General features: G+C 37.7%; 1 protein-coding gene across 1 annotated transcript; it reads right to left on the reverse strand.

Annotated features, from left to right (window-relative positions):
• Nucleotides 1-3,887: 3,887 nt before the first annotated feature.
• Nucleotides 3,888-4,927, reverse strand: LOC103610108 (olfactory receptor 5A1). Its single transcript, XM_008594348.1, has one exon. The coding sequence runs from the start codon at nucleotides 4,924-4,926 to the stop codon at nucleotides 3,952-3,954; it is 975 nt and encodes a 324-aa protein (XP_008592570.1). The 5' UTR covers nucleotide 4,927; the 3' UTR covers nucleotides 3,888-3,951.
• Between the last annotated feature and the right edge of the window lie 8,667 nt (nucleotides 4,928-13,594).

The following is a 13,594-nucleotide window of genomic DNA, read 5'->3' on the forward strand; positions in this document are numbered from 1 at the left end:
AAGAAAGAAAGAAAGAAAGAAAGAAAGAAAGAAAGAAAGAAAGAAAGAAAGAAAGAAAGAAAGAAAGAAAGAAAGAAAGAAAGAAAGGACCACAACAATATGTTGAACTTTCAGAAGCAGAGAATAAACCTAAGGATGGTAGAGATGGGGGGGAGGGAGGGTGGGGTTTTGGGAAGTAGTAGGTCGTGTAAAGGGCATAAAGAGATATCACAATTTGTAAGAATGAATATGCTAACAACAAAGGAAAAAATCAATTAAAAAATGAAATTAATTAATTAATTAAATTTATAAAGGTACTAAAATATGGGGCTATTTAATTTAAAGGAAAGATCACTGGAGTACAGGTATCCCTTTGGCATGATGATTTCCATTCCTCTGGGTCTATTCCCAGCAGTGGAATCGCTGGGTCATATGGTAGATCTATCTGCAATTGTTTGGGGAACCTCCATACCATTTTCCATAAAGGCTGCTCCATTTTGCAGTCCCACCAACAGTGGGTGAGAGTTCCTTTTTCTCTGCAACCTCGCCAGCACTTATCGTTCTCAGTCTTTTGAATGTTAGCTATCCTAACTGGAGTGAGATGATATCTCAGTGTGGTTTGGGCCAAGAGCTGGAACCAGCCCAAAGGTCCATCATCTGATGAGTGGATAAGGAAACTGTGGTATATCTACACAATGGCATACTACTCTGCTACAAAAAAAAACTAAATACTACCATTCGCAACAACATTGATGGACCTAGAGAAAATTATATTAAGTGAAACAAGTCAGGAACAGAAATAGAAATACCACATGTTCTCACTTACTTGTGGGAGCTAAAAATTAATAAATAAATAAACACAAAAACAAATAAAGGGTGGGGGGAAGAAGACAGAACAACCACAAAAATTCCTTGAACTATTTAAGTCAAGTGCACAGATATGATGTGTGGGCAGGGGTGAGCTGGTGGAGAGGAATGGGTAAAGGGGCATGAAAATCAAGTATGATTTATTTTGAGAAGTAAAATAAAATAAAATTATAAAAAGAAGAAAGAAAAAAAGAAAGAAAGAAAGAAAGAAAGAAAGAAAGAAAGAAAGAAAGAAAGAAAAAGAAAAGAAAAGATCAGACAATAATTTGACCTTGGATTTGATAGAGTTCCTTTATACTGAGACTCCCTCCCAATTCTCAAAAGATCTAACTCCTGAGAAAAGATTAAATTAATTAATAATAAACTATTACTATCTAAGGATCCAAGCATCCAAGTTTTAAATTTCAAGAACATTGTGATTCTATTTCCTTAAGCTCTCTACTGAACCCTAACCCTTGGTCCTTGCAATAGCTGATGTACCTTTACAATATAACATTGGAAAGAAACCCACAGGACTCCTAAAGAGTAAATCAATACAACAAAGAAAGCAATAAAACTAGAAGCACACTGAATGTGTCATATTTTAAATTTGGACCAAAACTTTCGACTGAAATCCTTACCTATAAAGATAATGAAATTTTGCAGGACATATACTATCTGTGTTTTTCTCTATTTCTTACTCTGTATGGTATATATTAGGTGCTTAATAACTGTTAGTTGAATCCCTACCATTACTACTTCCTCTACACCCACCTCCACTTTAATTAGCTATCATTCATTGAATGTTCACAATGTACCTGGTAATAATCATTTTTGAGCATTACTCTCAACAATGATCACTGCCATGTTAACTACTATTACTACTTCCTCTACACCCACCTCCACTTTTATTAGCTATCATTCATTGAATGTTTACAATGTACCTGGTAATAATCATTTTTGAGCATTACTCTCAACAATGATCACTGCCATGTTAGACATGTTAAGTTCTAATATAGGAAATGAGGGACCAGATGTCAACTTGAGTTGGTCTGACTCCAGAGTCCGTGAGTTCAGCCACTACACAATAACGCCTGAATAACCTAATGAAACAACTGCAAACCAAATAGTGGTGAAGATCACAGGATCTCCCCCTCTCATATTCTTTCTCAAATTTCTCATGAGTTCAGCCACTACACAATAACGCCTGAATAAACTAATGAAACAACTACAAACCAAATAGTGGTGAAGATCACAGGATCTCCCCCTCTCATATTCTTTCTCAAATTTCTCTTGTGATATTGAAGTACCTATAACGTTTATTTACTTACATTTCTGTAAGTAACTAACTCTTAATATGCAAATGTACTGTCAAATTTTCTTTCCTAAAATTTTACTAACTTCACTGTTGTAGTCTCATACAACATTCTGACTCTAACAGCAATTGTTTTTGTAGCCCTAAAGATGGCCTATGCTTATGGGCCTATATTTTGAAAGCACCGAGTAGTGAGATACTGGGAGTGGAGAGAAGGGGAGCTACAAAGTGAGTTTCTCTAGTATTTTCCCTGGATGGTATATTTGGCTTCTTTATAAAACATCTGCTATCGACCTAATCATGGGCCACTGGGAGGAAATATAACACAGTGCTGAAGAGTTTAGTCTCCGGAACCATATTGCTTGAGTTTGAAGTCAGATTTCACTCACTGGCTGTGTGACTAGGGACTCAATGGGTGGACATGTGTCAAATGTTTAGATTAGGGCTTGCAACATAGTAAGCATGCAACAAGTATTATCTATCTATATATCTGATTTGTAGGAGTTAAGTTTTCTTGGCATTGGATGGCAATGAACTTATGGGACTGAAGAACCCAGGAGACCTGCAACAGAGATATCTCCATCCCCATGCATTGTTTATGCTCTTCCAGATATGAAGGAAATAATTAATTCTCTTATATGAACAATCAAATCAAATCAAATCTCTGCATATCCAATAGGCCTACACTAAAGGAAAAGTGAGTGTGTTGGGAAGGGCTAGAGTCCCAAAGAAGTGAGAGAGTTGTGTTGGGCAATTCCACTGCTAAGTGCTCCCGTGAAGGAGTAATGACCTGGGGGTGAGAACGTGGGATATGATTCCCTGAGATGATGACAGATAAATAACATGCAATGTGGGGCTGAAAGTGTTAGTTCATTCAGGTGAAGAATCATGGATTTATAGGAGCAATGGGTTCAGACAGAGGAGAGCAAGGGGACCTCATGATGCAGTGATCAGAAAGGACATTGAACCATGGAATGGATTCGGCTGTGGAACTGGTGAAGGAATAGCACGGTTCAAATGAAGGAGATACTGATCGAGTAGGTGACTGAGATTTGCCAGGCCCCTACATAGCTGAGATAGAGAGGAATGGCAGCAAAGAGCAATGTCCTTCAGTATTTGCTTAGCAAATTATTCAGCAGCCATGATGAGTCCAACAGGGAGATTCAGGAGACAGTGTTTACTGGAGTAGACATCTTATTCCTATAATTTATCTCAGAGTGCATCTTTTCAAATTCTGCCACATGCTAGTAACGAGAGTTATACACTTGGACAACTTTAGGGCTGTTTTTGTCGAGTGTAGAGTTCAGCCTTTGGGCAGAGTGGGCTCTGGAATCAGAAAGACTTGGTCCTGAATCAGAGTTCTGCCCTTACTTCCTTTGTGACCCTGAGCAAGTTAGTCTTCCTCATTTTGTTACACAGGGAGAGTGCAATGTGCATCATAGCACTGCAATGAGTATTTGGTTAAATAATTTTTGTGCATGGTACATATTGTGCCCAATCAAGGTTAGCTAGTTATTCTGATTATTGTGAAGATAGGCTATCCTGGAGAGGTGTTTTTTGGTTGTTGTTTTGTTTTGCTTTGTTTTGCTGAAGAAGTTCCTTTACCCTTTTTGGCTACCTATGGTGGGATCACTAAACAAGCAACCATGAAGAACGGTAAGAGGCATCTGGTGGGAGGAGCCTCCATTTTCCAGTATGAGCACACAATTTTCCAGTATGAGCCTCCATTTTCCAGTATGAGCTCAGGCAGAGGTGGAAGTCATGCCCTGGATCATTTAAGTCTCCAGTAGTTTGGGGAAATATATTTCCACTCATGACCTAGGAGAAAACACTTTCTTCTTGCCCAACACCTTCCATAGGGCATCCTTGATCTCTTTGTTCCTCAAACTGTAAATGAGGGGGTTCAGCATGGGGATCACCAGTGAGTAAATCACAGACACCACCTTGTCCCTGCCAAGTGAGTACCTGGACCTGGGTCGCAAGTACATGAAAAGAGCTGTCCCAAACAACAGAGACACCACCATCAGGTGTGAGGAACATGTGTTGAAGGCTTTCCATCGGCCATCCACTGAGAGGATCTTCAAGACAGCAGACACTATGTAACTGTACGAGATAAGGAGGATTAGGAAGGATGTCCCTCCGAAAGTGACCACTACAAGGAAATTCACCACTTGACTGAGGAAGGTGTCAGAGCAAGATAGTGCCAGGACTGGTGGGAGGTCACAGAAGAAGTGGTTGATGATGTTAGGCCCGCAGAAGTGGAGCCGAAATATGGAGCTGGCCTGGATCAGGCTGCTCAGGAAGCCACCTACATATGCCCCAACCACTATGCATGTACAGCGGCCCTGGGACATGATGGTGGTGTAGAGAAGGGGGCAGGAGATGGCTGTGTATCGGTCATATGCCATAGCAGTCAGGAGGAAGCACTCAGTTAGACCCATGCCTACAAAGAAAAAAAACTGAGCAGCACAGCCCATGAACGATATGGTCTTCTCCTTCTGGAAGAAGTCAATGAGCATCTTGGGAGCCACTGTAGAAGAATAGCAAATATCAATGAAGGACAAGTTGCTGAGAAAGAAGTACATGGGAGTGTGCAGATGGATGTCTTCTCTAATCAGAAAGATGAGGGCCAGGTTCCAGGCCAGGGTCATGAGATAGATGCCCAGGAAGGTCATGAAGAGGAGCACCCGGAGTTCTGGATGGTCTGGAAATCCTAGCAGGATAAACATGGTCACTGACGAGCTGTTCCAGGCCTTGGTTATGAACATGTTTCCCATGGACCACATGGACAAGATGCAAACCTGGGAAAATAATGGTAATCCACATTACAGATGGTATCAACAAATAATTACGGAATGCTCAAGAGGGGGCAGAGGATTACAAAGAGTCATAAATTTACACAAAGATTGTCTTTCTCTATCAGTGTCTCTCTCAAAGAAGGCAATTGCAGTCATTGTCTTAAATATTTAGGCAGTATAGTGTAGCTGATATGAATTTAAACCTTGGATTCAGACTCCCTAGGATCAACTCCTCCTCTACCATTTACTAGTTGTGTCACTTTGAGTGAGATACCCAGCATCTGCCTCTTTGTTTCTTTAGTGAAAACTTTATTTTATTGTGACAAAGCATATGCAACATAAGAATTTTTATTTTAATCATTTTAAGACATACGATTGCATAGAAATAATTACCTTCACAATGCTGTGTAACCACTGCTTCTATTTATTTCCAAAACTTTTTCTTCATCCTAAACATAAATTCTGTACCCATTAAGCAATAACTTCTCATTATTCCTCCCTTTCCCCCATTTCTGGCAACATCTCATCTACTTAAGTCTCTGAAATTTTTCTTTTTAATTTATTTTTTATTAACTGACACATAGTGATTGGATATATTTATGGGTCACAATATGATATTTGGGTACATTTATACGGTGTGCAATGGTCATATCAAGTTGTTTAGCATTCCCATTACCTCACACATTTGTCACCTCTTTGTGTTGGGAATATTCAATATCCTCTCGACTAGATACTTGAAGTTATACAGTAATTTGTTGTTGACTGTAGTCTCCCTACATTGCTATAGCACACTAGATCTTATTCTTCCTGTCTCTCTACAATTTTGTAGTTATTGACCAACCTCTACCCATCTCTCTACGTCCCTTCCCCTGCTGGTCTCTATTAACTGCTATACTACTTTCTACTTCTATGAGATCAACATTTTTAGTTTCTCACATGAGTGAGAATGTGTGCTATTTCTTTTTCTGTGGCTGGCCTATTTCACTTAATGTAATTTTCTCCAAGCTCATCCATGTTGCTGCAAATGGTAGAATTTCATTCTTTCTTATGGCTGAGTAGAATATATATAGAACATTTTCTTTATCCAATCATCTGTCGATGGACATTTAGGTAAGTGGTGGATTAGTGGGTATAAATGCTATCTATTCTAAGTGAATCAATGTACTGCATGTGCATGTATCCAAACAAAACAATATACCCCACAAATATATACAAATAAATGTTAAATTATTTTTTTAAGATGTAAAGGAAAAAAATAAAATTTTATGTTTACATAAAATAAAATAAGCAAAAAAACCCTGAATGATAGTAATGCCTTTACAGATGTGCTTTAAGGATTAAATAAGACAATGTGTGTAAAGTGCCTGACACATAGCAAGTGACAAGTGAGTTATTATTAGGACAGTTCTGTGTGTCCCAGATGAGTCAGTTTAACCCTGAAATAGCTATTCCTCTACTTTACTCAAGTTTCAATATCAGAATGGAAAAATCAGTGGGACCTGGCTTAGCTCTGTATTTGTAAGGTAGTCAGACAAAACAATGTTTTTAAAGCAAAGCATTAGGCCACATGTGTATAGAAATGCTCTTAATCATCACATATTGGATCTGAATACACCAACGTAGTTCCGATTTCACATTTGTCTTAGTCTGAGCTTTCTAAGCTATTTAATTGTTAAGAATGTGGGCTCTGGATCTAGACTCCCTTGGATTCAATTACCAGCCTCACCACTCAGTAAATGTGGGATGTTGGGCAGGTAACTTGAAGTCTTTATGTCTCTCTGTAAAATTAAATATAATAACAGCATTTGTTTTGTTTTAGGATCTATCTATCATCTACATATCATCTTCTTTAGAACATACCCATCCTATATCAATGGTCTATAAGAGTTTATTGTTTTTGCTGTTATTTAAAAGAAATAAAAATTTCATTTTTTTGTTTTTATTTTTTTTACTTTTTATTTTTTAATTTATCAACATGCGATGAAGTTGATTTTCTTGTCCCTTTACCAATTCCTCCTTCTCCCCCTCTCTTTCCCCCCTCCCCCATCAATATCATATCTGTTCACTTAACATTTCAAGGAATTATTGCGATTGTTGTGTCTTCCCCTCCCCCCAGTTCATTTGTTTGTATATTTATTTATTTTTATTAGCTCCCAGATATAAGTGAGAACATGCAGTATTTCTCTTTCTGTGCCTGGCTTATTTCGCTTAATATAATTTTCTCGAAGTCCATCCATCTTGCTGCAAATGGTAGTGATTCATTCTTTCATTCTTTTATATGGCAGAGTAGTATTCCATTGTGTAGATATATCACATTTTCCTTATCCACTCCTCCAATGATGGTCATTTAGGCTGGTTCCAACTCTTGGCTATTGTGAAGAGTGCTGCAATAAACATGGGAGTACAGGTATACCTTCAACATGATGATTTCCATTCCTCTGGGTATATTCCCAGCAGTGGAATAGCTGGCTCATATGGCAATTCTATCTGTAATTGTTTGAGGAATCTCCATACCATTTTCCATAAGGGCTGCACCATTTTGCCATCTCACTGTGTAAGAGAGTTCCCTTTTCTCCATATCCTCACTGGCATTTATTCATTTATTTATTTTTTTATTTTATTTTTTTTTTTTTGGTCTTTTTCCGTGTCCAGCAACGGATCGCAACCCTCAGTGTCGTCCCCGTACCGGACCGGGACCGGCAACGGGATCGCAACCCTCGGTGTTGCCCCCGCGCCTCGCTCAGCCAGTGAGCGGGAACCGGTCTGTATGTGGGATCCGAACCCTCGGCGGGAGCGCCTCCGCACTTCCCAAGCGGCGCACTAGCGCAGTGCGCCACCGGGCCGGCCCTTCACTGGCATTTATTATTCCCAGTCTTTTGGATATTAGCCAGCCTAACTGGCGTGAGATGATATCTCAAAGTGGTTTTTATTTGCACTTCCCAAATGCTGAATGATGCTGAACAATTTTTTCATGTGTCTGTTGGCCATTTGTATATCTTTCTTTGAGAAATACCTATTCGGCACCTTTGCCCATTTTTTAATTGGGTTATTTGTTTTTTGCTGTTTTTTGAGTTCCTTGTATATTCTGGATATTAATCCTTTATCAGATGAATATTTTGCAAATATTTTCTCCCACTCTGTTGGTTGTCTTTTTGTTCTGTTAAATATTTCTTTTCCTGTGCAGAAGCTTTTTAGTTTGATTGTTTATTTGTTTATTTTTCCTTTGGTTGCCCGTGCTTTTAGGGTCGTATTCATAAATTTTAAAATAAAATTAAAAATCTAAGTTACAAAGTATCAAATTCTTTAAATTTTTAGTGCATGAGACATCTTTCAAGATCAGGTATTGATTTCATCAAATCCATATCTGTAAGAATTCCCATCACCCCCTCACACATTCACACTGCCTCGATCCACATTGATCAGAAGAGAATTGCTCTCAGCAGGTCTCTGAAGTTGGGTTCTTTTCCCTACAGAAGATACCAGAAAAAATGTGGTCAGAGGGTTTGGTGGCTCACTGTGAATGGCTTTTAAAGGTTTGGAATATATCTTGATTCTTCTTCAACTCTTACCCCAAATGATTCAGAAATCAATTAAATTAAACTGTTTTTTAAAACTATATTATCAGCCTATTCTACTCATTGATTTAAGTATAATGAGTTTCATAAATGTCATTTTATTTTTCAAAATGGAAATGTTATTTTATAAATTTAAAAGCAACATGTGTAACAAGTGTAAGATAATTTGATCAATATACAATGTGAAATATTGAAGATCAAAATCATGTCTAATTCCTGATTAATGCAAAAAATAGAAACTGGACATTATGACATTCTAACTCTAGAAATAACAACTGTTAACATTCTGGTGTATACTTTTCATGTACAAGTATATGTAAATGTATGTGGCTGTTTGTATCATAGTATACATAGAAATCATTCCTAAATCATTAGTGACTTTACAATTTGAAAATTAATACTTTCTCTATTTGCTCTAAATTTTTCTTGTTGAATTTAGAAGACCCACTTTATTTGCATAGCTTCATTGACCTTCTTAACATTTTTTCCAGAACTGCACAGAAAGATGTCCTTGAAATTGAGGTCCCCCTATTTCCCCCACAATAGCTCCTGCTGCATATTATCAGTGCTAAACTCCTCAAATTTGGTTAGTGAGAGTATGTGAAGCTCCTTTTTCCATCACCATGCCATCACAGTTTCAGAGACCCCTCACGTTAGTCCTAATTTTGTCAGTGTAACATTAAGCTTTATCCTATGTTCTGAGGTTATGCAGCTCTTTGTGAAAGGTGTGTGGACTTCCCAGAATCAAGAGAGGATTTTTTCCCCCTTGAAGGAAAAGAGGGACTTGCAGCAAAGTTTGGCATAATCAAGTGCAGATATAGAGCCACATGGAGAAATTGGGAGCTAAAGTAAAAACAGCTCTCCTGGAGCCCTCACCCACTCTGCAGAGGGCCAGTCATTTAGCAAAGTAGAGACCTGAGGTCTGTGTGGTGATCCAGAGTCATTTGGGGCACTTATTCAGGTTAGCAGAAAGAGGAGTGACATAAGGTAGTGGTTATAATTCTGAGTAGTCTTCAAGACAAGCCTGGTTCTCTTCCTGACTCTGCCACTTGCCACCTGCGGGATGTTAGGCAACTCATATAGCCTTTCTGAATTTCAGTGTCCTAATTTGTAGAACAGGGATAGCAGTGACTACTTAACAGAGTTTTAGGATTGCTTAGGATAATGTGTAAAAGGCTCATGGGTCTTGAGACATAATGTTTCCTTAATAAATTGGGACTGTGATTGTTTTCAGCAGCAATTATTCCTTAAGGAATTATTTACAGAACTGATCCTTATTTCGAAAACACTTCCTCCTCATGCTATAGACTGAAGTGTGCTTATCATATAGAAATAAGGAGTTCACTGATGGACAATGCAGGTTTGTAAGAAAAGTTCAGGAGTGACATTATGGAATTTAATGATTTGGGGTTCGATGGGTTAACTGAAAGCCTGCTTTGAATTTTGCCATCAGGAGGGAAAATTGTCATATTTAAGGATGACATTTCCCAGACCCAGAAACAAAAAGTGAAGCTGGACAAATTGAAACAAAAGGAAATGCATATTTAAGGGGTTGTTCCTACATATAGATGCCCTGAATCTTCTTCTAGAGCATTACAGAGAAAGTATCTTAAGGGCTATATGGAATGTTTTATGCAACTTAACTCTGCTCATGAAGAGGTGCTTCTTCCTGTGCAAGAGAAAAAGTCTCCTTCACTCCAACAGCAAACTATAGGAGCTCAGTTTGGTCTGAGTCTGGACTCTTCACCATCCCATGACATAGTTGTAATCAACACCAAGCTTATTTTACACAGCCGAAGAGGGAGAGTTTGAGACGCTCAGACTTATCGGATTCATAGATGCTGGAACTGTGTCCTTTTAAATAACACTAGCCTTGAGGGTCATGTGAAGATCAAATAATACAGTAAAATTGAGCACCTAGCAGAGTACCTTGCACATAGAAGACACTCAGTAATTGATGGGGATTTGCAGAGTTAATTTGTGACTCACCTCATTTTCCATCATATATCTGCAAGAAAGTATTAAACTTTATATCCAAACCCACTGGTTTAGTTGAATAGATGCAGTTGGTGATGGAGAAAAAGGTAATAATGATGAGGAGACCCTCAGTCAAACTGTGGAGTTGGTGGTGTTCTGCAATTTCCCCATGAGTCCTGAACTATGCTCCGTCCTTCACTTCGTGCTGCCTACTCCTCTCACCTCTGCAGGTGCACAGGGCCCTCAAAGTCTTGCTCTTCCAGGTCTTTCTTTCATCCAAGTGTACAAGTGATTGGTAAAACCAAAAGAGTCCCTCTCAATGTCAGGTGACAATTCAAAAGGGCCAGGATGTTAATCCAAGACTTAAGGTTTAGACTCACCAAAATTCTAGGCATCAGTCAGAAAAAGAAGAAGGGTTTTGGAGATTAAAGTCTCAGCAATGTTTGGAAAATGTGCTATGTAAAGTCCGTCCAGATAATAGTTTCCAAATTGCTTTTCAGACTACTCACTAATCGAGGCTATGTTCAGGGGCATAGAAGGACCTTCAGAAATTTTATTTCCTCTTAATTCTCTTCCTAGTTGCAATGGTACAAACATGATTCAGGAATCTCATCAAAGGGCAGTAAGGCAGAGCCAAGATTGGGCTGTGATTCCAGAACCAGGCTCTTAAGTGCCTCGCTGCAACCTTTTTTAGATTATCATGATAAAAAAATTTTTTCTCTTTAGAGTAAAGTTGGTTTTTGAAAAGACAGGTTTCGTATTTGTTTGATCTTAGCATTCAGTACCATGCTGGGTTTACTTTTCACAAAAATATTTATAAACAGTTAACACATTTATAAATTTAGTAATTCAATTCATAATGATTTTCTAAAGAATTTTTTAAATGCTACTGATTTGTCACAGAAGACATACAAATGGCCAACAGGTACATGAAAAAATGCTCAACATCACTAATCAGCAGGGAAATGCAAATCAAAATCATAATGAGATATCATGTCACCCCAGTTAGAATGGCTACTATGGAAATGACAAAAAAAAATGCTAAAAAGAATGTGGAGAAAGGGAAACTCATACACTTTGGATTGGAATGTAAATTAGTGCAGCCATTGTGGAAAAGACTGTGGAGGTTTCTCAAACAACTACAGATAGAACTACCACATGACCCAGCAATCCACTACTGGGTATATCCCCAAAGGAATGGAAATCATCACATCAAAGGGATACCTGCCCTCCCATGTTTATCACAGCTCTGTTCACAATAGCCAAGATATTGAACCAACCTAAATGTCCATCAACAGATGATTGGATAAAGAAAACATGGTACACATACTCAATGAAATACTACTTAGCCATAAAAAAGAATGAACTTTTGCACTTGCAGCAACATGGATGAGCTTGGAGAAATAAGCATAATAAGTCAGGAATGGAAAAAGAAATACCACAAGTTTTCACTCCTATGTGGGAGCTAAAAAACAAAAAGAAAAAGGAAAACAGATAATAATAATGATAATTGAACTGTTAAAAGGAGAGAGAATAACTGTGGTTTCTAGAGGTGGGAAAGGGGAAGGGGTAGAGGAGATAGAGGTTGATTAATGGACACAAAATTACAGTTAGACAGGAAAAATAAGTCCTATTGGTGTATAATCTATAATTAACAATGATTTACTGCATATTACTAAATGATTACATGAGAGGAGATCAAATGTGCACACATCACAATGAAATGATTAAGTTTTGCAATGATGAATATGCTAATTACCCTGAACAGATCATCACACATTGCATACATGTATTGAAATATGAATCTGTACCCCCAAAATATGTGAAATCAAGATGTTTCAATAAAATTTTTTTTAAATGCTACTGAATATTTAATAACCAACTGATTACCAGTTGAAGAGACCATGTGCTTCTTTTAGGTATTTAGTAATATGACCTATTTAAGATACTATATAGAGAATAGAGTCCAGCTTATATATGTATATCAATTTATAAAACACTACAATGCAGAAATTATTCAACTGATAAATCAAAAGCATAGAATTACATAAGACAGAAAAAATAACTTAATGTAAATCTTGAATTTCTGTATGTTATCTCAAATTTCAATTTTGAATTGAAGATAGCCCAAATGTAAGAAAACAAAATAAAATAAAAATTTTTAAAAAGAATGTGAATTTTAAAAATTTTTGTAAAAATATTCAATCTGTAAGATCAACTTTGCCATGTTCTACTTAAGTATTTAAACGACAGTCAGGAACACTTGAAAATGAAAGTGTATACTAGACATTTTGAAAAGCATACTGATAAAAAGAAATGAGCTATCAAGCCATAAAAAGACATGGAGGGAACTTAAATGCATATTACTAAGTGAAAGAAACCAATCCTTAAAGGCTATATATTGTATTATTACAAATATATGACATTCTGGAAAAGGGAAAACTATGGAGACAATAAAAAGATCAGTGGTTGCCTAGGGGTTGGAATGGGGGAAGAGGGATGAATAGACACAGAACATGGGATTTTGAGGGCAGTGAGACTACTCTGTATGATACTATAATGGTGGATAGACATTTGTTAGAACCCTTAGAATGTACAATACCATGAGAGAACATTAATGTAAACTATGAACTTTAGGTGATAATGATGTACCAGTGTGGGTTTATTAGTTGTAACAAATGTAACTCTCTGATGCAGAATGTCGATAATGGGGGAGACGATGCATGTGTCCAGGTAGGGGGCACGGGAAATCTCTGCACCTCTGCTCAACATTTCTGTGAAGTCTATTTTTTTTAAGTACAAAATAAAAGATAGGGTTGAATTTGGGGAAAGGCAGTTAGAATTGAGAGGAACCAAGAGGAAAATTAAAATCCAAAGAACTCTTTGGTCATCTCTATGGACTCGTAGATCCAAGGTGCTCTAAAATGTGAGATTAATGTAGGCATGAATGCAAACAGTGAAAGATGAATGACTCACTTACCCTCTTCCTCCTGTTCTGTCTGCCCTTTAGCTGATACCTGTCTTGAGTTGTCCTGCTTTGGAAGGACTTAATTAGGCTTCAGTGGCTGCTTCTAATATTCCCAAAGTCTTAATGAGAGAGATCT

This window comes from Galeopterus variegatus, unplaced genomic scaffold, assembly GCF_000696425.1.
Source record: "Galeopterus variegatus unplaced genomic scaffold, G_variegatus-3.0.2 Scaffold10605, whole genome shotgun sequence".
Lineage (NCBI taxonomy): Eukaryota > Metazoa > Chordata > Mammalia > Dermoptera > Cynocephalidae > Galeopterus > Galeopterus variegatus.